At 33.6% G+C, this 24,534-nt stretch overlaps 2 protein-coding genes across 2 annotated transcripts; both read right to left on the reverse strand.

Moving 5' to 3' along the window:
- Positions 1 to 373: 373 nt before the first annotated feature.
- Positions 374 to 11,149, reverse strand: LOC106715818 (synaptic vesicle glycoprotein 2B). Its single transcript, XM_045681615.1, has 11 exons — positions 11,122 to 11,149; positions 10,626 to 10,856; positions 10,383 to 10,545; positions 7,546 to 7,941; positions 5,616 to 5,797; positions 5,007 to 5,191; positions 3,837 to 4,015; positions 2,911 to 3,070; positions 2,021 to 2,295; positions 577 to 704; positions 374 to 483 (listed from the first exon to the last, which is right to left on the reverse strand). Exons 1-11 carry the CDS (start codon positions 11,147 to 11,149, stop codon positions 446 to 448), a joined length of 1,965 nt encoding a protein of 654 aa, XP_045537571.1. The 3' UTR covers positions 374 to 445.
- Positions 11,150 to 12,717: 1,568 nt separating this feature from the next.
- On the reverse strand, positions 12,718 to 23,489 carry LOC106715817 (synaptic vesicle glycoprotein 2A). Its single transcript, XM_045681538.1, has 10 exons — positions 23,319 to 23,489; positions 22,227 to 22,457; positions 21,783 to 21,945; positions 21,461 to 21,642; positions 21,141 to 21,325; positions 20,679 to 20,860; positions 19,748 to 19,907; positions 14,410 to 14,684; positions 13,920 to 14,047; positions 12,718 to 12,794 (listed from the first exon to the last, which is right to left on the reverse strand). Exons 1-10 carry the CDS (start codon positions 23,353 to 23,355, stop codon positions 12,757 to 12,759), a joined length of 1,581 nt encoding a protein of 526 aa, XP_045537494.1. The 5' UTR covers positions 23,356 to 23,489; the 3' UTR covers positions 12,718 to 12,756.
- Between the last annotated feature and the right edge of the window lie 1,045 nt (positions 23,490 to 24,534).

Genomic DNA, 24,534 nt, shown 5'->3' on the forward strand with positions numbered 1-24,534 from the left:
ACTCTTATTAATTATAAAATCTCATTTGATTGCTAAAATTAAACAAATTTACAGATTTAATTTCATTATTTACAATTTGTTGAAATATATCAAACACAATACGTGCGAACTGATAACAAACATCCGTAAGCCTTAACCCTTCTCACTGTAAGGAGCTTGTACTGGTCGATGTCAACACCAACGTTTCCTTTAACTCAACCCCTAATGCCATCTGTCAAACGTTCTTGGGTATTGAGGAATAAATATTAATGAAATGTCTTAAATCATTCATTAATCAAATTAGTTTAAAAACAAGGATAAAATTTAAAAAATGCCCTTCAATTTAAATTCTCAATTGATTTAAAGGTAGGCAATCTAAAATAACAAATGCCAGATGGACAGCGGTTACTTCGTTATTTCGACGAATAAAGATGGCTGCTTGCTCGTATATCGAAATTATAATTTTTTATGATTTTGGAAGAAAAAGGGCCATTGCTGTTACACCTAAAAAAATAGTTGAATGAAAACAGTTAAAAATTTATAATCAGATTTGTTTGAAAATTTTTTACAACATAAATATGATTACTGTTTACTTACATATCATCACAGAAGTTAGAGAGTAGAAAGGTACAACACAGCCCATGTTGAGAAGTATAGGGAATGCCACATTGCCCATAAGTGTACCAATACGTCCCAAAGTCATGATGACGGCGATAGCAAGAGTTCTGTCAAAAACAATGACTATTTAACTGTCATAAAAAGTATGGTAATCTTACTTTTATACTATACTAGCTTTTACCCGCGACTCCGTCCGCGCGGAATAAAAAATAGAAAACGGGGTAAAAATTATCCTATGTCCGTTTCCTGGTTCTAAGCTACCTGCCCACCAATTTTCAGTCAAATCGATTCAGCCGTTCTTGAGTTATAAATAGTGTAACTAACACGACTTTCTTTTATATATATAGATATACTTACAAATGCGAATGTTTTGATGGATGGATGTTTGTTTGAATGTATCTAGAGTGCGGCTGAACAGATCTTCATGAAATTTGTTACAGATGTAGAGCATAGTCTGGAAGAACACATAGACTACTTATTAAGTTTTTTTTTTAATTACGCGCGGACGGAGTCGCGGGCGACCGCGAGTATTTTGTAAGAAAAGGATGGAAAGGTGAAATGGATTTAAAGGAAGAGTGATATCATAACATTAAGGAGAAGTATTTTCTTTCTGTGAGTCATTTCCTTCGATTAAAGGTAGTCAAAGCATCTGCAATTGCGGATGTCTATGGGCAGCGGTCGCTTGCTATCTCATAATATATAATAATAATTTGATAAATACAAAAGATAAGTTATCAAAAATATATAAGGAAAGAAAGCGCGAATTCATTTACTTAACTCGGAGTTTCTCTGATTGAAGAACGTATAAAAGTTTAATATAGAGACAAGCCTCGTGATATCTTAAATATTTATACTAGCTTGAAAAGCCTTTCGTTCTTTGAAAACAGATTTTAATGAAAGACAAATATTTTATATGCTAGTAGAACTTGACGTACTCCTAAAAGATATAAAGTTTCTAATATTAGATACTCTCCACAGCTTAAATGGGTTTCATCCGTACGACTAAAGGTCAAGATAATTCACTTCAGCATTTTTAGAATAAAAAGAAATCCTAGAAATAAATCTTATAAATTATATAAAGAAAAATTTTAAAAAGTTTAAGAAGATTGTATAATCATTTTTTTGTCGTAAGATGGTATACGGTGGCCACTTGAATTCGCCGAAATAGTGAAGCGACCGTTGACCATATCCGAAATTTCAGATGTGTTGTCTAATTTTAATCAACGGAGGAGGAGACGCACAGAAAGATAACATTTCCTCATCCTGTGCGCCCCCTACATATTTTAAACTTAATTGTTATTAGTAGGATACAGATCGTGCGTCTACCTATATAGAATAGAGTTTATATACTACTATGCATATTTTTCCATGTACTACATAAATAAAACTACTTAAAAACATAGTTAACAAAAAAAAAACCTACTTCATTCTTGTTGGAAATAGTTCAACTGTTGAAGCTTGGTATAAACCTGTCAAAGTTTGTAATACCGCGACATCTACAGAGAATAATGCGACCACAGCAAATTTCGAGTTCGCCCATCTTATACCCAAAGTAACACCAATGCATATAAGACCACCGGCTATGAACAAATTCTTCTTACCAACTTTGTTCACTAGAATACCGCTTAATACAAACGGTATAATACAAACGCAACCTAAAATCATACTGTTGATGTATGTTTCATCGCCACTGCGTGTCTGAAATCAAAGAGAAATGAATTAAATTTTTCGTTCAGGTCCTTATTTTCGTATTGAAACCTCTATGTTTTTTGCAGAGTATTTAGAAGACAAACGTAAACATGAAATTTTCTCAAAATGTTAATACATAACATTAACTATATAAATTAGAGGAGAGCGTCGGTGGCTCAGAGGTTAAGCACTTGACTTGTAATCTGCAGGTCCTGGGTTCGAATCCCGCAATGTACCAATGTGTTTTTCGATTTACATATATACATTTATCCGAAGTTCTTACGATAAAGGAAAATATTGTGATGCAACCTGCATATATCAGCAAAGACATTTCAAAGATATGTGTGAATTCACGGGAGAAAAATACGGCGACGCGGCTCACCCAAAACGCTCCCGAAATGGCGAAAAGTGGATTGCGGAGGTTCGTTTGGTCACGCCAAATGGCGGTTCGTGATCTCTGCCTACCCCTCTGGGTTACAGGCGTGAGTTATCTACTATTTTAATTAGAAAATGGTAAACTCCATCTGAATTGAAAACCAGTTGGTATCTTATTAATCATACATTATGTATGAATGCAATTCCACAAATTCTGTTGACAGATACAGAATTTCTTTATTTACTTACCGGTACACAAACTTCAGATAATGTTGTATTAACTCTTTTCGTATTCAAATTATGTATATACGTATCTAATAGATCACACAAATTATTATCACCATTAAAATTACTGTAATGTTCGACAATGGTTGACAGCTGCGGGAACCACAACCTTATTATGTTGTAACTGGAAACGAAGTATTCATATATAATTTTATTGAAAGCCTGGCTTCATTGTTAATATAATTCTGATTAAGTTAAAATCTTTTAAATATTCGTGTAACATTGTATTACGTTGAATGAGCTCTATAATTGAATACGTGCAAATGATTTCGAAAATTCCATTTAAATTTTCATCAATATGGTATTATTACATCATGTATTAATATACTGTTTTAATCTAATTAGCATCAATATGTCGTTTTTTCGATTTTGTGTAAAAGAGCATCCAATTTTTATCAAAAATTCACGTGATGTTTGTAGTTATGAAAAGAAATGCTATTACAACATTTTGAAATCTTACTAACATTATAAATGCGAATGTTTAGATGGATGGATGTTTGTTGGAAAGTATCTCTGGAACGGCTCAACGGATCTTGATTTAATTTGGCACAGATGTAGAACATAGTCTGGAAGAATAATAGGCTTATCACTTTTTTTTTAATTCGTACAGCGACGCGGGCGATAGGTAGTAATAATATAAAATAAGGCTTTCAAAATATGACTATCTAGTATTCATGACGATAATGATGCTTCATTGCGGTTATTTAATTGTTAAACCGATGAATTTGGTACAATTACGTAGAAATTTGCGCTATTAATAAATAATAGTGAGCTAATCGTACGAAATTCAACCATAATTGATAATCAATGATATATTTTTTTTTATTTGCCCTTCTTCTTCAAATTAAATTTAAATATTTACAAAAAAATCATAGATTAAAAATACTTACAAACCCAAGCTTAAGAAGTTCATAGCAGATATTAAAACGAGATAACTAACCAATGGTTTTTTAAACATCGGCTTCACGTTATTGAGTCCAGTTAACAATTGTTGCTTAAAAGTCTCCACTTTTGTCTTTGGCTCTTGGTCTATGATTTCGTTTTCTTTATTCTTCCATAAGTTGAAATACTGTAAAAAATCAATTTTAAAACAAGTTTTAATATTTCAATTCATCCATCCATCCATTCAGCCTTGTAACGCCCATTGCTGGGCATAGGCCTCCCCCAAAGATCGCCACAATGATCGGTCCTGTGCAACCCGTATCCAGGATACCAGTTTATCGGTCCATGGTTGCCATTCCAGTACTTTCCAGTATTTCAATTAATAGGCCATAATTATTTTTGTTTATCTTTTGTTTTATCATTGCCACCTTTTAGAATTTACAATTCTAAGTTCAAACAGATAACTTGTAAGGCATCAAGCTGTTTTGCTTTAGTAATAAGGTGAGGTCTTCAATATACTTTGCTTTTAAATTTAATTCTTGTAATAACGAACATAGGCTTAATAATTCTTGTTAAATATATTAAAGCGACATATTACTGGAACCAGGAAAATATAATATCTGAGCCAACGTCACATCATCGCATCGGCTATAAAAGAATCTTATAGGAATATTTTGCTACATCCCTTCATTTGACCTTTCGCAAAGCCTTTTGTGAGAACGTTACATAAATAATGTGGTATTTTATGTCACAAGTTCTTCTAAATACGATAGGCGACGTCGTGCTCTGAATAATGTAAGTGGTTTATGTATTAAACGCCGCCAATGGAAAGAGATTGAAAAGACAAGAATTCTAAACGCCAACTCTATTACAATCTAGCTACAATCACGGTAAAGATATAGAAGTATAAAATCTTGATATTAATAATTTGTTGCAATTATAAATTACTAGATTTATACGATGGACGGATAAAAGATTTTTTTTCAAAAATAACTATGTATTCTAAGGTATTGATTAAATAGCTGAAGTGTTTTTGACAATGTTGTTAAGTGATTATTTGTAAATAATACATTAAATGTTTCCTAAATTCTTTATAAATTTAGAGATGAAAAGAGAGTTGAATTTTTTAGTACAAACAAAAGCAAAATTTTATACATTGAACGACTTAAATTTCTTACCGTGAAAGTTTCAGCAGGTTTTCCTGTATTCATTGTATATATTTTAAATATCACGTGTTTTGCTTCCGTGAATTTATTTTGGGTTATATAAAATTTCGGACTTTCGGGTAGAACTAGATATAAAACAAATGAAAGCAATGACCAGATAGACATCAAGTAAAGGTAAATATTCCAAATATGAAGATCTGTAAAAGAAATGAAATTAGACGGTAGAGTAAACTGTAGTAAATAAATATTTCAAAAACTTTTGACATGACCAGCAATTGTCTATTATCAAAACATTATGAAATAAAAACATGCTGTGATACCAATTTTATTAACTCTAAGATACTGTAGTAACAACATGTAACCTCAAAAGCCGGCTACACAAGAATATTATGCATGCTATCTTGTACATTTGACCACTATTATACCATTTAAAGTAATATTAATTTATATCTTATATGTGGGCTTCCTTTGTCTGCCCACTGCTGGAGATAAGGCTTTCCCTAATGCTTTACACAGTATTTAGTTAGAAAGATATAAATTGCTATTACTTTTCATGGGAACAGTGATAAAATTGAAGAGATGGCACCCATAATATTATTCAACACAAATATTTGTACAAACTTATATATCCATTAAATAAAATTAAGTTCCAATCATGTGAGAGTATGCCCCAAGACATCGCTGCAACTATAATCTGAGCGACCGCTTTGAACGAAGATCTGAACAATATCACCCGGTCTCTAATCTCCTTGTAGCAAAACTCGGAAGTCATCGTCAAGTTTGGACCGAACGACATTGCTAATCTGAAACAATTTAATGAATGAGTTTACAGTGATTTTTTTCACTATAAAGTAGTTAGAGTGAGAGTTAAAGTTAATTTAGCACGTGTAAATACTAGTACATTTTCTAATTTGTCAGATTTCGTCAAATAAAAAATGAAAAATTAGTCCTTATTACACCAAATCTAGTACTACTACGGGTTATAGATGTCCAAGTATATCTTCTACGAAAAATTTAACATTCTGTATAATGTCAATTCATTGTTATCTGTACTATCAGAAAGAAAAGTGTTATTGTTTTATTTTTAAACAAATGTTTTATTTTTAAAACAAAAAATCTATGAAATTTAATGATGATTCCTAACTAAAGTGCGACAACTTATGGATCTACGTGCATATGGTGTTTATCTCCTTAATAATAATTGTTGTCGGCGCCATTGTACAAAACTGTACAAAGGCTGTTAGAATTTTCACAGGGGGAATACTTTCTTATTACCCCTTGGGGAAATATTTCAGGGGTTATAGATGGACAAACCCAAATATGTATTAACTTAACAGTTAAAAATAAAATGATTAGGCTACATATTTGTCTATTTAAAAAAAACATCGAATATTAAATGCTTGCCAGGTGCCACTAAATATTTAGTTGCTCGGTAGACAGAATTACTACAACTGCAGAGCTTATGAACATTTGCACAGATAGGCATTAACCCATGGACGCAATGCAAACAAAGCTTTCGTTCCATTAATCCTTTCCGATTGAATGCTGCGTTAATTTTAATCTCATAGTGGGCTCGGTTTTGAATATTATTAGTGAAAGAACGATTTTATGTAATGCGGTTTGTAAAAGTGTATCCTTTTTTTTTTTATAAGAGAAGGGGGCAAACGAGCAGCGAGAACACCAAGGTGTTCATCGACGCCCATGGACATCTGCAATACCAGAGGAATCGCAGATGCGTTGCCGGCCTTTGAGAAGGGGATACGCTCACTTCTTGAAGGACCCTAAGTCGTAGCGGTTTGGAAATACCGCCGAGGACAGACCATTCCACAACGCGGCGGTACGCGGTAGAAAGCTGCGCGAAAACCGCACGGTTGTGGATTGCCAGCCAACGAGGTGGTGTGGATGGAACTTGGCGGTCTGTCGGGTCGTCCGATGACGGAACTCGGCGGCAGGAATTGTTCCAAACAACTCTTCTGAGCACTCCCCGTGGTAAATACGGTAGAAAATGCAGAGGGAACTAACGTCCCTCCGCAACGCCAGAGTGTCGAGCCGATCAGTAAGAACTCGGTCGTTGACGATTCGAACCGCTCTCCGTTGTATGCGGTCAAATGGAAGAAGCTGGTACTGGGGTGCTCCCGCCCAGAGATGCGAGCAGTATTCCATGTGGGGCCGAACTTGCGCCTTATACAGCTGAAGGCGATGGCCCGGTAGGAAATACTGCTTCGCTCTGCCGAGCACACCCAGTTTTTTGGAGGCCAGCTTGGCCTTGTCTTCCAAATGACCGCGAAACTGAACGTCGTTCGATATGTCAACGCCGAGAATACTGATACTGGCTGAGGCAACCAGGGGAGTGCCCACGAAACGAAGATCCACGACAAAGGGTTGTTTTTTAGCGGTAATGGCGCATACTTGTGTCTTTTTGGGATTGAAATCAACGAGATTTCGTCGACCCCAATCCGAAACTTCACCCAGTAGGGTCTCCAGTTCAGACACAAGTTTGGTCCGGTTCTCATCGGCAGTAGCCCGAGAAACGTTAGCGCGGGCCGTGTACAATGCATCACCCGTACTATCGTCTGCATAACAATGGATGTTGCTAATTTGCAGCATGTCATTGATATGCAGAAGAAACAGGGTGGGCGACAGTACACAGCCCTGTGGGACACCAGCATTAATTGGTTTGGGGTCCGAGCATGCACCGTCGACAACGACTTTGATGCTTCGACCCTCCAAAAAGCTGGCAATCCAGGCGCGTAGTTTCTCGGGTAGCCCGTAGGAAGGCAGCTTCGAGAGAAGTGCTCTGTGCCATACCCGATCAAAGGCCTTGGCCACGTCCAAACTAACCGCCAGGGCCTCCCCCTTGCCCTCGATCGCCTCCGACCATCGATGCGTGAGGTACGCAAGAAGATCACCAGCTGAGCGACGCTGTCGGAAACCGTACTGACGATCGCTAATCAGCTGATGCTATTCAAGGTACCTCATGAGTTGGCAATTGATGGTCGTTTCCATGACTTTCGAGAACAAAGTGGTAATGGCGATCGGCCTGTAGTTGGACGGGTCTGAGCCTGCTATCCTACTTTTGAACGTAAATGTAAGTATTTGTCATTGAGGTTGTTAGTGATAACATTAGTAATTATAGTAGTAAATAAATTAGTAATGGTTGTTGGTAGTTGTAAACGCGTCATACTCCGAGCTGCCAATTTGAATTGGAAGGGTTATACGAAGGGATCTGAAGTGCGGGAAGAGAAGGATGCGCCTGCGACACGGTGCGGGTGCGGTGTGTTGATGTTACTTGCCCAAAAATTCTTGCAGCGGGTGGCCGTCCGTTGTAACCGAATAATTCCAAGAGACAGGTAAAATCAATAAAGGTATTAATTTACAAAGTATCAAGCCATAGTTAGATCATTGCTGGTTTTTCAATTATTTATAACTAAAGAAATTTAAGGCCACAATTTTGACATTATTTTTCGTTAGACCTTTGCCTTTTAGTGCACACACGTTTGTGTAGTTGCATTCTTGTCATGTTTAAAAGAATTAAAGGAAATAACTACATCATAAATGGATTCTCGATTTGCTTTTTCAAGAGGCGACATGAACAAAGAAATGTTTAAATAACTAATTCACTTAGTTAAAATCGTATTTTAATATTACTGCGCTTACGCATACATTTCCAATATAGGTAAATCTTAATTTACCTATATTGGAAATGTTTGCATGTTTTTATTTATATCCAAGGATAATCTACATAATAGTATAATTTTCAGTCTAGCTGGCGTCTCGCATGTACTTCTGCACATAATACGCGCATGTAAGTGTTCCGTGTCCCTATTGATTAGCAGTGGACCGTCGTAAACATTTGCACAATAAATGGATAAAGAGATAAACTGGAAGGGGAACGGAGCTAATCCCTTTGATTCCGTTGACACACATTGTAGTATCTTTAGACGTGGATAATCCAATACCGTAGGGATAGATATAGAGTATGTTGATATAAATTGGAATAAAAACAATGTTACATACTGACGTCCGTACGTACCGTCCGCGACTTCGTCCGCGCAGCATTAAAAAAAACCTAATAAGTAGCCTACGTATTCTTCCAGACTATGATCTACATCTATGCCAAATTTCATCGAGATCCGTTGAGCCGTTCTGGAGATACCTACAAACAAACATCCATCCATCTAAACATTCGCATTTATAATATTAGTAAGATAAAATTCGTCCTTAGAATCAGTCCGTCAATAAAATCGGAGTTTCTGTACGTGATATTGAAATGCAATTTTTTATTTTTATCTGCTCTCCATAAATCCGCGTTCGTTCAGGGTAATTTTATTGGAAGGTATTATTTTATTCTAAGGTCGAAGTCGCGGGCCACCGTTTGTTCAGAATATTTCTATGTAATTTTCAAATATAATACGGAGTACACGTGAAACGTTAAACAAATACAAAAGATAATGAATTTACATAATTGCTAAACTTTGTTTATGGATGAGGAAATTGATAAACAACCATTACTGTTGTTTATCTTGTTATTGACTTAATCGTGTAAGAAAATTTAATATAAATTATCTGCAACGTTGTGTAATAGAATGAAGGTATAGACTTGAAATAAGAGAATTTCTCCGGTATATATCGGGGAAGAACCACGACAAAACACAGATGTGGACACTGGCGTGCTAACCCCTGAAATGCGGAATTACTTTCACATTACGCGGAATTACGTCTTCTGTGTGGTGGTGGAATTGCACCAGACGAGATGTTATTGCGGACTCTACTACTATTAAATTTAAAACTCAATGCTTGTTTTATCGATTAATGAGCAGTATTCATACATTATACTATAATTTTATAGTCTAGTGGAATCTTTAAGAACAATCATGACGTAACAAATAAAAATGACACCTTGCAATATAGCTATTAAAATAAGAAGATAAGAACATCAAATAATAGATGTGACGTATTAATTTTCATAGACGTGACAACTATTTTATGTGTACTTTCATCATCAACCTGACCTTATCCCTATGGAGGGTCGGCACAATATGTACTACTCCTCCATACACCTTTATCAGCCGTCATATCTGAATTTACGCATATCCTCTTTCACACAATCCATTCATACTTTCTTTGGTCTTCTTCTACCTTTATAGCCATCTACATTCACGTATGTGTACCATTATGTGTACATTCAATTTAGTCGAAAGATCTATTATCGGACCGAGGTATATCGAGTGCATTAAATTCGTTTTGTATCTATTTATGGGAATCCTAGACTTTATGTTATTACTTCCCTGTCGCCGGGTATCTCAGGCCATTTTAGGCATACCTTAAAATTTTAATACTAATGATATTGATGCTAAACATATAATTTAAAAAGAAATGTAAACTTACAAAACTCCCTCAAAGAATTTCGCCATAACCAGAACTTTATAGCTTTGACTGGATCCACCGACTACAGCAAAGAGGAAAAGTCCACAAAAACCAGAGACCAGAAATATTTTCCGTCCGAAGGTATCGGTTAGGAAACCAACCAAAATTGATACCAGTGTCATGCCTAAAATTATCATTTAAAACTTATAAATATGAATATCTAATCTTTGCTGATGCCAGAAAAATCAATTCACGAACACTTACCTATGTATGGCATTGCATTTAACAATCCCTTTTGTATCAAACTCATGTTCAAGTCACATTCAGCTATTGGTATTATGTAAGGTGTTGTATTTGTCACTAGTATACCAGCTATCAATCCAATGATTGATGACGTCAGTAGTAACACATGAAACCAACCTATTCCACATTCTTTAAGAGCTAAATCAACTTCCTGCATAGGTGTTATTCTATAGGAATCTTGATGATCATTTCCTGAAACCAATTTTAAAATGAGAGCATTAGTTTTCATTAATAAATTGAAATTAAAACCATACAAAAAGCATAAAATGTGCAGATTAGGAATAAGGTTAAACCAGTTATTACATATTTCCTATTAAAAGGTACTGTTTATAAATGTCTTAGCTTCCAAAATATTGGTTACAAAAAACTTTAGAATGGAGTTCAGAAGTTTCATAGAAATTTCTATTCTAAGCGTGATCCTTGTAATATATAAAAGTATATTTTGGGGAAATCGTACCTATAAATGCCTCCAATTGATCTGACATGCTTAAGGAAAATGATAATACATTGTGTGCTAATCATTGATCGTACCAATGCGATATGAGTCTGTAATACTAATACGGTTGGCATTTATAAGGAAAATCTCCAATACAAGTGGCCATAAAAAACTTGTTATTAATACTTGTTCATTCTAAATGTATTTCAATTCAAACAATTTTTCATAAATTATTTAGTTTTTAGAATAACATCATATTTTAGAATAACACGCTTTGGGTCAGCGTGGTTGACTATGGCTTAGTCATCCCTAACTTAGGGTAGGCTCCTAGCCCCTCAGTGGGGACTTATAGTGAGCTGATGATGACGATTCACAAACAAAAATCTCAGACAAACCTAATATTTGGCTAGATCAAAACATTTGAAGATAAACAGTTACAGCTCTAATTATAAATCAAATGGAGGTGTGTTCATTTTTAGATTTAGAAGCCATTTAAAATAGAACTATATGAAAGTGTTACATTATAACAAAACAAACGCAAAAAAGATTTTACGTACCATTGTTGTCGATTTCTATGACATCGTATACAGTCATTTCTGTTACATTTATGTATCAAAAATGCAATTTTCATCTTCTTTCACTTAACAATAACCAAACGCAACTGAATGTTATCAAATAAATAAGATTCATCAAGGTCATGTAATATATCTTAAAGTAAATATATAGTAGATGAAAGAACAATAATGTTCAACAAATATATGTTAAACTCTTTATCTGTTTAGTTTTAATACTTCAATTAAGAATAAATTTACAGCGGGAAGATCATTATAAGTTGGTTATACGTGACAACAGGTAAGCCTTAGATAAATGTCAGGTATAAAAGAATCCAGGTGATGCTTCTTGTTGCAAAATATTAAAAAATATTTCATAAGTTTAATTAACTCTTATCCAATAGATTCTTGCATAATATCCTGTTAAATGTACTCTGTATAAGTTTATTTATTGCTAAGGGATCAGTTTATAATTTTATAGTTTCCAATTGACAAGTTTTTAATAATTTTGGTAGACAATAAAACTTTTCATTTGTATGTAAGTATACATTTTAGTTTATTTCAGAGTTAAATTATTTATGAGTCGTAATGTTACATTGTACAATAATTATTTAAGGATACTTACAGAATATGAAATATTGGCCCTAGTAGACTACCCTGGAGTACTTCTTCATTAACTAGCGCGTTTATTGTAAAATGACTATAAATTTTCATATGTTTTTGAGTTCTCGTTTATTTGCATCATACCTAAATCGTACTATTATCAATGTACACCAATTTTCTACACATTATGTAGATTCTGAATATACCTGTGTCAAAAGTATTGTTAAGGTTTAATACCGTGCATAAATTTTTCGCCTATGCACATTTTATGGTAAAAAAAATCAGTAAATTCTATTTTATATGTGTCTACAAACGAATAGCAATATCCTAGAAACTAACATAGAAACAATAATGAGTAAAATAGTACCTCATATTCTTAAAAATAAAAATTTACGAAAGGCATTTTATTAAATAATATTTAATCCTTTTAATATAAATAAAACACAGATATACTAAAAGTGTTTTTTTACACATTATCACAATTGGTTAATAATTTGTTGCGTCATGATTTCGGCAGGAACAGAGCCATTATTGTCACACCTGAAAATCAAAGTTATCAATATTGTAGTATGTAGTCTTCTTTCAACTCATTCGAATTACAGAAGAATTCTGTGAAACTGAGAGATTATATTTACATATGACATTGACTGAAAATTTCATTTATTGTCTATGACTTTATTTTGAAGAGTTACATTGTTAAGATTGATGTTACAAACTTGTAATTACAACCTTATAAACCTAAAATTGTCTAGATGAGTTAAAATTTCTCATTTCTAATGAATTCGACTATTTAAAGAGTTGTATCTCTTAGAAGATCCAGTAAGAGATGTTACTCTTCTTCAGATGGAGCGATTTATTTAAACAAAGTTATTAATAACTAACACTGTAGGTAAAAACTCATCGGTATCTTCCAGTATATGGCCTAGATTATATCACAGTTGTATGAAAAATTAAATTTATAAAAAATGTAAAAAATACTGAATTTGGACAGATGTAATTTGATAGTAATGTAAATTGAAAAAAAAATCAGAAGTGATTTTAATGTACAACATTTTTAATTTTAATGTTTCATTAAATTAAAATAATTTTAATACTTGGCATATTACCATCAAGTTTAATATCATATTTGAAGTTGTAATTAGTTAATGAATACTTCTAATTACAATATCATTTCAAAAATATGTTTGCTGTATCATTTTATAAATTATTTCACATATGACATGAATATGAAATTTCAGTGCTTTGAAATTAAAAGCTACATTCGTATGGCTTTTCAGTAATTAATTAGCTATTTGTTGATTTTATAAGATAAGAAGGGAAACGAGCGGCGGGAATACTGAAGTCATTGCAGATGTGTTGCCGCCCATTAAAAAAAAGTTTGTTAGTTTAAGAACCCTAAGTAGAACTAACCAATCTACAAAGCGGGTTGTGTGGATGGTATTTGGCAGTTAGTAGTGTGGTTCTTTAACTTTTTTTTTAGTTTCTCATATTTAATACTTAAAAGCAATCTATATGTGATCATAAATCCAAAGGTCCAAAATAAAATGACTGCTTTGTTTAAAGAAGTGGTATCATCATACACAAAGGTATATAAAATTTACATTTAAATGTAATAAAATATAATTTCATTTATAGAATAAAACATAAATACATAAATATACTCACATATCATAACCCCTGTAAGCGAATAAAAAGGTACAACACATCCCATATTGAGCAGGACAGGGAAAGCTACGTTGCCTACGAGAGTTCCGATTCTACCAAAAGTCATGATTACTGAGATCGCAAGAGTTCTGTGGAGACATAAATAAATATAAATTGTAAATTCCTTCAACAAACTTACTTATAAATGCCACTGTATGGATGGATGGATGTTAGAGGACATCTCCAGAACGGCCGCATGGATCTTACTAAAATTTGTCATAGATATAGAACATTTTTAATTATAGAGTTAAACATATGTCTGGGGTACTAAACATTTTTATTTTTTCTATTGTGTTAACAACTAACTGGGGACGATAAAGTTTATCATTATGTAATAATATATAAGAAACATTATATATAAGTATTGTCTATTATTGATGAAATCTGAAAGCCAGTACATAGTATAACAAAAATAAAGTTGTAAACAACAAAGAAGATATTAAAAACATACCTTATTGTTGTTGGAAACAATTCAAGCGTTAACGCCTGAAACAAACCAATCATAGTCTGGGATATCGCAGTATCAACGGAGAATAGTGCGACCACCGCAACTTTGGAGTCCGCCCATCTTATTGCCAAGGTGATACAAACGCATATTAATCCTGCGGCTATATACAAATTCTTTTTACCAACTTTGTTCACTAGAATACCGCTTAAGGCAAACGGTATTATGCAAACGCAGCCTAAAATAATACTGTTGATGTATGTTTCATTGCCACTGCGTGTCTGGAATCAAACGTTTATTCTTAATTATTAGGTTTAAAAATATATTTAACAATACTGAAATACATATATAACATATACAATATTATAAATGCGAAAGTTTAGATGGATGTATGTTTGTTTGAAGTTATCTCCTAAACGGCTCAACGGATCTTGATGAAATTTGGCACAGATGTAGATCATAGGCATAGCAACATAGGCTAATTATTAAGTTTTTTTTTTTTTAATTCTGCGTAGATGGAGTCGAGGGTGACAGCTAGTTATATATATTTAAAAGTCCAAGCACGAATTTAATTACTTTTGTCAATAAGGTTGCCAATAATAATTTTGTTGCAAAAGAAAATGTACTACATAAAGTTGCAACCCTTGCTTCATTTATTTTTGCTACCGCTTTAATAGATACCTTAATAATATTAAAGTGCAGACAGTATCACGTCGCCTGACGCTATAAAAATGAACAGAAAACGAACCCGCTTCAAACACCGTACGGACTTTAATATAATTGCTTTAGAAAACATGATATGATACAGCGGTTCCACATTTATTTTTGTTTGACACTCCGTATATTAAAAATATAAATAACGTAAAATAACTTTTTATCAAATTAAATTCAAACATTCAACGTTATTTAAACTCAATTGAGATAGATTTATACATATACGTTATGATCTCGAAAATGTATTTTTAAAGTACTGGAAAGTTTTTTAGAAGTTCTGTCCAAATAATAATATTTAAACATACATGTATATAAAAGTGCATTTTGTTTAATTAAATTCTTACATGTTATAAAATTTGAATTCATTTAAATTAAATTCAAATTGCAGAAAACATGCAAAGTTTCTTTTGTCTAATATATAAAATTCTCGTGTCACAGTTTTCGTTCCCGTACTCCTCCGAAACGGCTTGAACGATTCTCATGAAATTTTGTGAGCATATTCAGTAGGTCTGAGAATCGGCCAACATCTATTTTTCATAACCCCCCCCCCCATTTTTTAACTGCGCGCGGACGGAGTCGCGGGCGACAGCTAGTCTAATATATAAAATTCTCGTGTCGCGGTGTTTGTGGTTAAACTCCTCCGAAACGGCTCTACCGATTCTCATGAAATTTTGTAAGCATATTCAGTAGGACTGAGAATCGGCTAACATCTATTTTTCATACCGCTATTAAGTTTTTTTTTACTGCGCGCGGACGGAGTCGCGGTCGACGGCTAGTATTAATATGAAAGTTTTAAAAGTTAACAATCTTTTTCATATTGATTTACACAGAGCGAACATTTATCGTCCTCTACGTTGCTCATTAGGTTTATATTATGAATCTAGTTTTTGTACATGTAGGAAGAGGATCGGCCATAGTTAAAAAAGAATGAAGCTACTCTAAACTTTATAATAGTTGTTAGCAAAATCACAGGACTAATGACAGTTAATTAACCATTAAACTAAACTATGTAACAATTCAATAAATTAGCCTTAAATAATACCCGGGTATAATTAGTCTAGGGACCAAATTATAGCACCGGAATAATAATTAATTCGTTTCCACAAATTAACTATCCGAAGCGTCTAGGTTAAGCAAGCGAAGTACAACTAGTGGACCGAGCCACGCCAGAGCCAAGACTGCCTTTCAAATAATGTTGCACGTCTTTTATAGCGGCAGAGCTAGTAGTGGGTAGAGTGGGGGCATCGAATGACGCAATCGGTGCACGTGTTGTTTACAGTTTCGCTCAGGTGGCGCGCGGGCGCCGACACGGCCATGCTGACGTGCGTGCGCCCTCGCACGCGCCCCTTTTAATTTTTTATACATCTGAAGTAAGAAAAACATCGTTCGATTATCCTGACAATATTATAGTGTCTGGTCCGGTCCAAACTGACCCTTCAGAGTTATGGTAGTTAGTTTTGGTCCGACCTGAGGTCCTGCAAAAAGATAAAAATTTTTTTTAGAGGGGCTAGACCGGAATGATTATTCCCTGTAGCCTTTGCTAGACCGGAATTAGTATTCCCTGTAGCCTTTGCTAGGCCGGAATTAGTATTCCCTATAGCCTTTGCTAGACCGGAATTAGTATTCCCTATAGCCTTCATGCTGGACCGGAATTAAGATTCCCTACAGCCATTGCTAGACCGGAATTGTCATTCCCTGTAGCATTCATGCTGGACCGGAATTAAGATTCCCTACAGCCATATTATTGGACCGGCGTAAGCCCTTCAATAAAATTTCAATTACATATTTAAAGGTACAGAATATACAGATGTTACATTAGAGCTAGCCGACATTGTATCAGATTGTGCCGATAAGGTATCAGAATTTGCAGTAAGGGTGTGGTCACTACCAGTCGAGATAGTATCTGAAACATCATCAAGTTTGTTATTAAATCCTATATTATCTAACGGATACTCGATTTCATGAACAATGTTATTAGAAGTTCTAGATGTAATAAGACACCACAAAGGGATTTTACATTTTATCACAAAATCAATAATTCAACACAAAATCAAATTACAATCATAGTTATCAACGGCTAGAGTCTAAACTGATTTGCAATTCCAACATCACGAATACAAAATGACAAAAAGGCAGAAATGACTCAGTAACCAGTACTTATCTATCAAACAGGTAACCGGCAGCGTGGTTGGTTCTGAGTTTATAAGTTAAGTAAACTGAAGTTGAAGTTATGTTGACCTTCCGAAGACAGAATGAAAACTAAACTTGCAGTGTCAGTGCAACGGCTTATATAGGGTAGATTTATAGGATGTGAGGACATCGTTGGCGTTAAGGATTGATCAGCGATGACTTCCGTTTTGCCGGCGAGTAGGCGGATGTAGATGGCGTAACAGCTTGTTATTTAATTGATCCGTCATCTCGTCATTATCAGAACAATAGTCAGCCATTACAAGAAATTCAGTTGGACCCCGGGGCACCTCACGTAAGTTTTCGTGGGAATATTTATAAACTCGATTTGAACCATCAATATGTCTCAATTCATAGCGATCGTTATCTAATATAGCCGTTATTTTAAATGACCATTAAATTCTTTTTCAGATTTGACAAACACGAAATCACCTAGTGAAAAAGGTCGTACTTTAGCTTTGCCTCTATTAAATCGGAGATAATCTGCTTCTGAGGACTTTATGATATTGCTGAAGGCACTAGATCTAATATCATCCAAGTTTAGTCTGGATGTATCGTCGTTAGGTGAACTAGAAGCTACTTTAGATATCCCTAGGAAATTTCCTTGTCCAAGGCGAAACTTAATGACCTGATCAAAACAGTCTTGCATTATTATTGGCTTTGAAAATTTTGAGATTAATATTTCCTTAATAGCATATCAGGACATGTTATCTGGCCGTAATTTTGTAAGGCAGATCGCGGCGACCTGTAAGGGCGTGAGTGAGTGCAATAATGAGGTCAACACCCTCCAAGTTCTTTTTTTATTTTTTTCGAGAGCATTTCGCTTAAGGGATCGAATGACACCAATTTAAAGGGGGGTAGGTGGATTGACGGGATGCTGGTTTAAACTATTTGATAATTTTAATAAAATTGCTTCTATTCCGGAAGAAAAAAGAGACATTTGCTTTTCCATGCAGTTGGTTGAGTTGGTTTGATAGTGAGATGGATCCGATCCCACTTCTGATGTAGGAAGAGGATCGGCCATAGTTAAAAAAGAATGAAGCTACTCTAAACTTTATAATAGTTGTTAGCAAAATCACAGGACTAATGACAGTTAATTAACCATTAAACTAAACTATGTAACAATTCAATAAATTAGCCTTAAATAATACCCGGGTATAATTAGTCTAGGGACCAAATTATAGCACCGGAATAATAATTAATTCGTTTCCACAAATTAACTATCCGAAGCGTCTAGGTTAAGCAAGCGAAGTACAACTAGTGGACCGAGCCACGCCAGAGCCAAGACTGCCTTTCAAATAATGTTGCACGTCTTTTATAGCGGCAGAGCTAGTAGTGGGTAGAGTGGGGGCATCGAATGACGCAATCGGTGCACGTGTTGTTTACAGTTTCGCTCAGGTGGCGCGCGGGCGCCGACATACATGTAAATCCGAAAAAAACAAAACTTGTCAAATTTACGCCTCAATTTTATTTTCCTTAGTCGACATTACAGGTTAATTATATGAATTCAATCAAATGACTTGGTGATTTATTCATAAACAGTGCGCATTAATAAAGTCTTGTACATAATGAGCAGAGAACAGTCAAATATATAATAATATGGTACACGCTAGTTGGTTTTATTTATTACCTTAAGTAGGCAGTCTTAAGCAACGTATTTTCCATAATGGCTTAAGAGCACGCGAATTCAAATACTTTCGTCTGCAAATCAAACGTTCTACGAGTACTTTCAATACTACATATTTTTATTTGGACGGTATTTATTTTTTTGTTTAAATACAAACAAATAAATAATGCTTATACTCGTATGAATCTCATAAATGAAATCAATATAAAAATAAATTGACATTCATGAATATGCACACACACACACTCGCACCTACACATACACACCCCACAAATACACATACATATTATTAACATATTTTTGTTAGCACATACTGTAGTAACGTAAGATCGTATATAAGAGAAGGCGCTGTCTCCTGTAACACAGGTTACACCTAGCACAGGTCACAGAGCTCTATTAAATTTGTAAAAAATATATTTAGTTCAATAAAGAATTTTAATTTTTTTTTTAATTTTTAATCTCGTTTAACGTATTAAATGAGTAATGTTCACCTAAATAATTGGTTCCTATTTTGTTACGGAGAAATCTATAGCCATACGACTACGACTACAAACAGATATGCGAACTAGTTACGTAACTATTTTCTAAGCTTTCGTCAGAGTTTACGAGGCCAGCAAAGCTTCTTATGGGCCTTAGGGCCTAGCATGAATATTTACGACAAGCACATTCGTAACATCATCGACAAATTTTAATACAAATTTTGTCGATGTAGTAACGAATGTGCGTGTGCAAAAAATATTTGTGCTAGGCTCTCTGGTGTTTCTAATGTCATTTAACATTAGGCAACTCGATTTACCTTGACCTATGCTAACTCACCGGCACACAGACTTCAGATGAAGTTGTATTCAAACTCCTAATATTCTGATCATGTGTATAAGAATCAAGCATTCCACACAAATCGTTTTCACCATCAATATTACTGTAATGTTCAACAATGGCCGACAGCTGAGGAAACCACAGCCGTATTACGTTGTATCTGTAAATTGAAGTATTTATAATGAATAATTAGGCATGAAGCTTAAATAAGCATATCATAAATATGATGTTCATTCAATATTGGAAATTATTTTGCGGTTTATTTGTTGCGTTTCGAATGAATTAAGTGTAAATTGCTTCAATTACATTTAAAATTTGTTCACTCAAATCTTTTTTTTTTTTTCGTTATAACAATTTCATGTGTTGTTAATTGGTACAGAAAAATATGACCTTTTTTGCATGGTTAATCGGAGCAAAGTAATGAAATTAAATGATATCTTTCTACAAAAATACTTAATCAAATAATTTTAGTACTATGTTCAGGATTGACACAAGCTGATGATATTGAAATTATATTAGTTGATTTCCCTATTATAAGTAGCTTATTTCTGAAAAGTAAATTATTATAGTTAAAAAATATTTTATACGCGATAAATTTACATCTTTACTGTATTTTAGTTTTAACGAGCGGTAATATTTGTACGCGATAAAAAATTATCCGTATTCAAATAATTGTATACCTATTTTATTTCACTTCACAAGAAACGTATGATTACATCAGAATCTTTAGTTTAAAAACGTAGTATTTGTATAAGAATTTCATTACTACTTTTATATCGAAACACGTAATGAATGCCCAATTGAATTGAAGCGTTAGGTTATTCAGTGAAAGAAGACTATTTGCATCTACACTTTTTAAATCAATTTAGGTATAGTCAACACTTTTTCGAGTTTGTATAGTGCTAGTATAAAAATAATATTATATACTCACAAAGCCATACTTAAGAAATTCAAACCAGATATCAGCAGCAGGTATCCGAGCAACGGTTTCCTTAACATTGGTTTCACATTAAGAAGTCCAGTTATCAGCTGATGTTTAAAGCTGGCCATTATTTTTCTCTCTGGCTCTTCTTCTATCATTTCCTCCTCTTTGTTCTTCCATAGATCGATGTACTGGAAATAATATTAATTTAAGATCATAATTACTTATCTAGCAAAATGTCAGTACGCCATTTTTTTAAGATATTTTTTTTTTTTAATTTCTTTCTTTCTTTTTCTTTCTCATTTTTATTAAGATATATCTTTTACCTAGAGGGTTCAACAGTTTTTATATTTCTGAAATGGAAACTGTCCGTTGGTTTATAATAATTTTGTAATTTAAATTCTCCGACTAAAGTCAAAAGTGAAATAAAACACTACGTGTAGCCTAAAAAAAGCAACCCAAATATCTTACCTTGTATGTTTCAGCTGGTTTTCCCGTGTTCATTGTATACATTTTAATTAGTATTTTTCTCGCTTCATTATACTTCTTTTGACTTAAGTAAAATCTGGGACTTTCTGGTAAAATGGCGTAGAGCACAAAAGAAAAAAACGCCCACAGAGACATCAGGTAGATGTAGAAATTCCATACATGAAGTTCTAAAATTGAAAATGGAAAATATTTAAAAAAAAAACAGTACTTGATACAAGTTTGTAACAATATAAAAATTTTGCTTATTAGCAAAATTTTTATATATATTACTATTGTATCTATCAAAATATTTATATTTCTACCTATATATCCATTAAACAAGCTGTAGTTCCAATCGTGCGTAAGTATTCCCCAAGACATCGCAGCAACAAGTATCTGAGCAAACGCGGTAAAAGATGATCTGAACAGGACCACTCGATCTCTGATCTCTTTGTAGCAAAATTCCGATGTTATTGTCAAAGTCGGACTGAACGATATTGCAAATCTGAAAAATATCGATAAAATCCTTATTGAAAATTCTACGAATAAGTTTTTGAATTCTAAAAATGTTTTAAAGCGACTCACGACCTTAAATAGCTTCGTACATAAAAGGATATTAAATTTTAATAATGTATATCCACTTACAGAATCCCTTCGAAGAACTTCACCATAACTAAAACCTCATAGCTCTGACTTGATCCACCGATAATTGTAAATATGAAAAGCCCACCAAAACCGTAGACCAAAAAGATCTTTCTGCCAAATGTATCCGTTAGAAAACCGGCAACTATAGAAACTATTGTCATTCCTGGAAATAATTACCTAATAATTACATGAGAAGAATGAAAATTAACACTGCGAGTAATTTTTGTCTTAGTTAATTAAAAAAAAATTACGTTTTTACGTCGCTGGAAAGCCGAGTACTGCATATTGACGGATATTGGGTAACGTCTAAGTCAATCCGGCAGTTGACGGACACAGATTACGATGATGATGATGATGCTTATGAATTTTACAATGGTGATGAACAAACTTAAGTAAAATGGCTTGGTAATTTAAAATCTCTCAAAGATTATATAAAAAAATTACCTATGTAAGGCATTGCATTTAATAATCCTTTTTGTATTAAATTCATATTCAAGTCACATTCTGCTATCGGCAATATGTAAGGTGTTGTGTTTGTCACAAGAACGCCTGCTATCAATCCAACGAACGATGACGTCATTAGTAAAACATGAAACCAGCCAATTCCACATTCTTTCAGAGCCAAATCAATTTCTTGCATAGACGTTAGTATTTCAGGATCTTGACGCTCCTTTCCTGCAACATTTTAATAGCTTTTAAGGAATCTTAAACTTTTCTCTTCCAAATATTCCACACCGTTAATTGCTTCAGAAAATTTTGTGTTATATTCCACATAAATTGCAAGTTGGCATGTTATTTGTATTATTTTTTCTGCTGCAAGTAATATAAATTATAAATTTAAGAAAAAAAAACTCCTGCTTCAAAGTACGTATTTAAAGTCAATACGTCAATATACCTTGAATTATTTCAATAATTTTCAAAGAGTGAAATAAAGAAGAATAAACGAGAACACAGTTCACAATTTATTCTTAAAGAATGATTACCAGAATGGTTTATTTCGAGAATATATTATGTAACAATACTATATGAATAGCAAATGAACACCTAAATAAATATTGTAACCAGACCAAATTAAGTAAATATTCAATGATATTTTGTAGCTCTAATAACAAAGACGTACAATTTATAAAAGGTTGCTCCTTGTGCAAACTAATAAAATTTATAAATTCTTATGAATTTAATTTACATGATGCATCTGAATCGTATTTTTTAAGAATTAATTAAAAATATTGACAGTTGATAATGACACTAACTTCGATATTTCGTTATTAATAAAACTCTGTTATCATTTATCAAAATAACTAGCTACTACAAAAAGATCTAGGACAAACATGTAGCTATTTTTTATAAGTTAACTAGATGAAACTTAGCCTATGTGTTCTTCCAGAGTGTGTTCTACATCTATACCACATTTCGTCGAGATCCATGCAGTTCAGGAGATACCATGTAACAAATATCGATCCATCCATCCTTCCATCTAAACATTCGATGTACATACAGAAGAACAATCGTATTAAAATTTAGAACTCTACTTACCCCCAGCATCCAAAACTGTTAAATCAATTTCACTCATTTTAATTTTTGTATTTACACATACGATTTTCAATCTTCACTCGAATAACATTACTGTCTACTGTCATTATCACATGAGAAATTGCCAACAGCTACTGAATTATAATAAATAAGATCACATATTATAACGTTGACTTAATTTATCATGGATTCAACGACCGTGATATCATCAAATTTATCTTGAACTCCGAAACCATAAACTACTGTTCGTTTATCAATTAGATGTATTTAAGCAAGCAGATACTGAGAGTTCATTATAAAATGGTCGTATGAAACTAATGAGTAAACTCTAGATAAATTTAGAATAACACGGCATACTAGCGCAGATATTTTTTTGCCTATTACATAATCTTACAGAATATTACGACATGGAAAACAATTTCATTGATCAATTTTGTGTAGATAAATAATTACTACTCTTACAACTTTTATTAAATTTGTGTTAGTTTGAAGTTTTTTTTTTTTGTGGGTAAAATAAAATTTCTTACGATGAAGGAAAACATCGTGATGCTGCACATATCTGAGAAGAAATTCAATGATATGTGTGAAGTCAACCAACCCGCACTTGGCCAGCGTGGTTGACTATGGCCTAGTCACCCCTAACTTGGGGTAGGCTGCGAGCCCCTCGGTGGGGACGTATAGTGAGCTGATGATGATGATGATGAATATAAAATTTTATGTTTCGTTTAACCGAAATGTGGTCGATAGAGATACCAGTACTATAATCAAAATTAGAAACATGTATTTCGCCATATTTTCAGATTCACGAACCTTCTCTCTTCTGTATTTTAATTATAGAGTTGAAAAAACATATTCAAGTATCTTGAATATATTTGTAGACGTTTAACCAGTACCAAAAACTTATATCAAAATGCTTTTTACGCTCTTCTATAAAAATTGAAAAAAAATCAAGGACTTCCAAAGTTTGTGAAAAAGAGTTTCAACCGTTTAATAGACTCGTCATATTTAAGTAAATAATTGAAACGGTAACAGAAAACAAATAAGTGCAGAAATTGATAGTATACAATCTATTAACTGTTAACCGTTTGAATTGATCAGTTGCTTCACGTATCACATCAGCCGCGGGAGCGCATCACGCTTTTTAAAATCAATGAATATCCGGAGCTGCTTCTAGTAATTTATTGCACATTTGTTTTACTAATGGCCGCTGTATCACACG

This window comes from Papilio machaon, chromosome 16, assembly GCF_912999745.1.
Source record: "Papilio machaon chromosome 16, ilPapMach1.1, whole genome shotgun sequence".
Lineage (NCBI taxonomy): Eukaryota > Metazoa > Arthropoda > Insecta > Lepidoptera > Papilionidae > Papilio > Papilio machaon.

Bases quoted from the DNA above. Each gene is read 5' to 3' on its own strand.
- LOC106715818 (XM_045681615.1), bottom strand. From the start codon at position 11,149: ATGTCAGATCAATTGGAGGCATTTATAG. The intron at 7,942-10,382 runs GTAAGTTTACAT...TCAGCTGATTAG, and splicing joins AAATTCTTTGAGGGAGTTTT to CGATCGTCAGTACGGTTTCC. The intron at 3,071-3,836 runs GTAAGTATTTTT...CTTCGTTTCCAG, and splicing joins AACTTCTTAAGCTTGGGTTT to TTACAACATAATAAGGTTGT.
- LOC106715817 (XM_045681538.1), bottom strand. From the start codon at position 23,355: ATGAGTGAAATTGATTTAACAGTTTTGGATGCTGGGG. The intron at 14,685-19,747 runs GTGAGTTAGCAT...GTTTGATTCCAG, and splicing joins CATCTGAAGTCTGTGTGCCG to ACACGCAGTGGCAATGAAAC. The intron at 12,795-13,919 runs GTGAGTATATTT...TTTGATTTTCAG, and splicing joins GCTTACAGGGGTTATGATAT to GTGTGACAATAATGGCTCTG.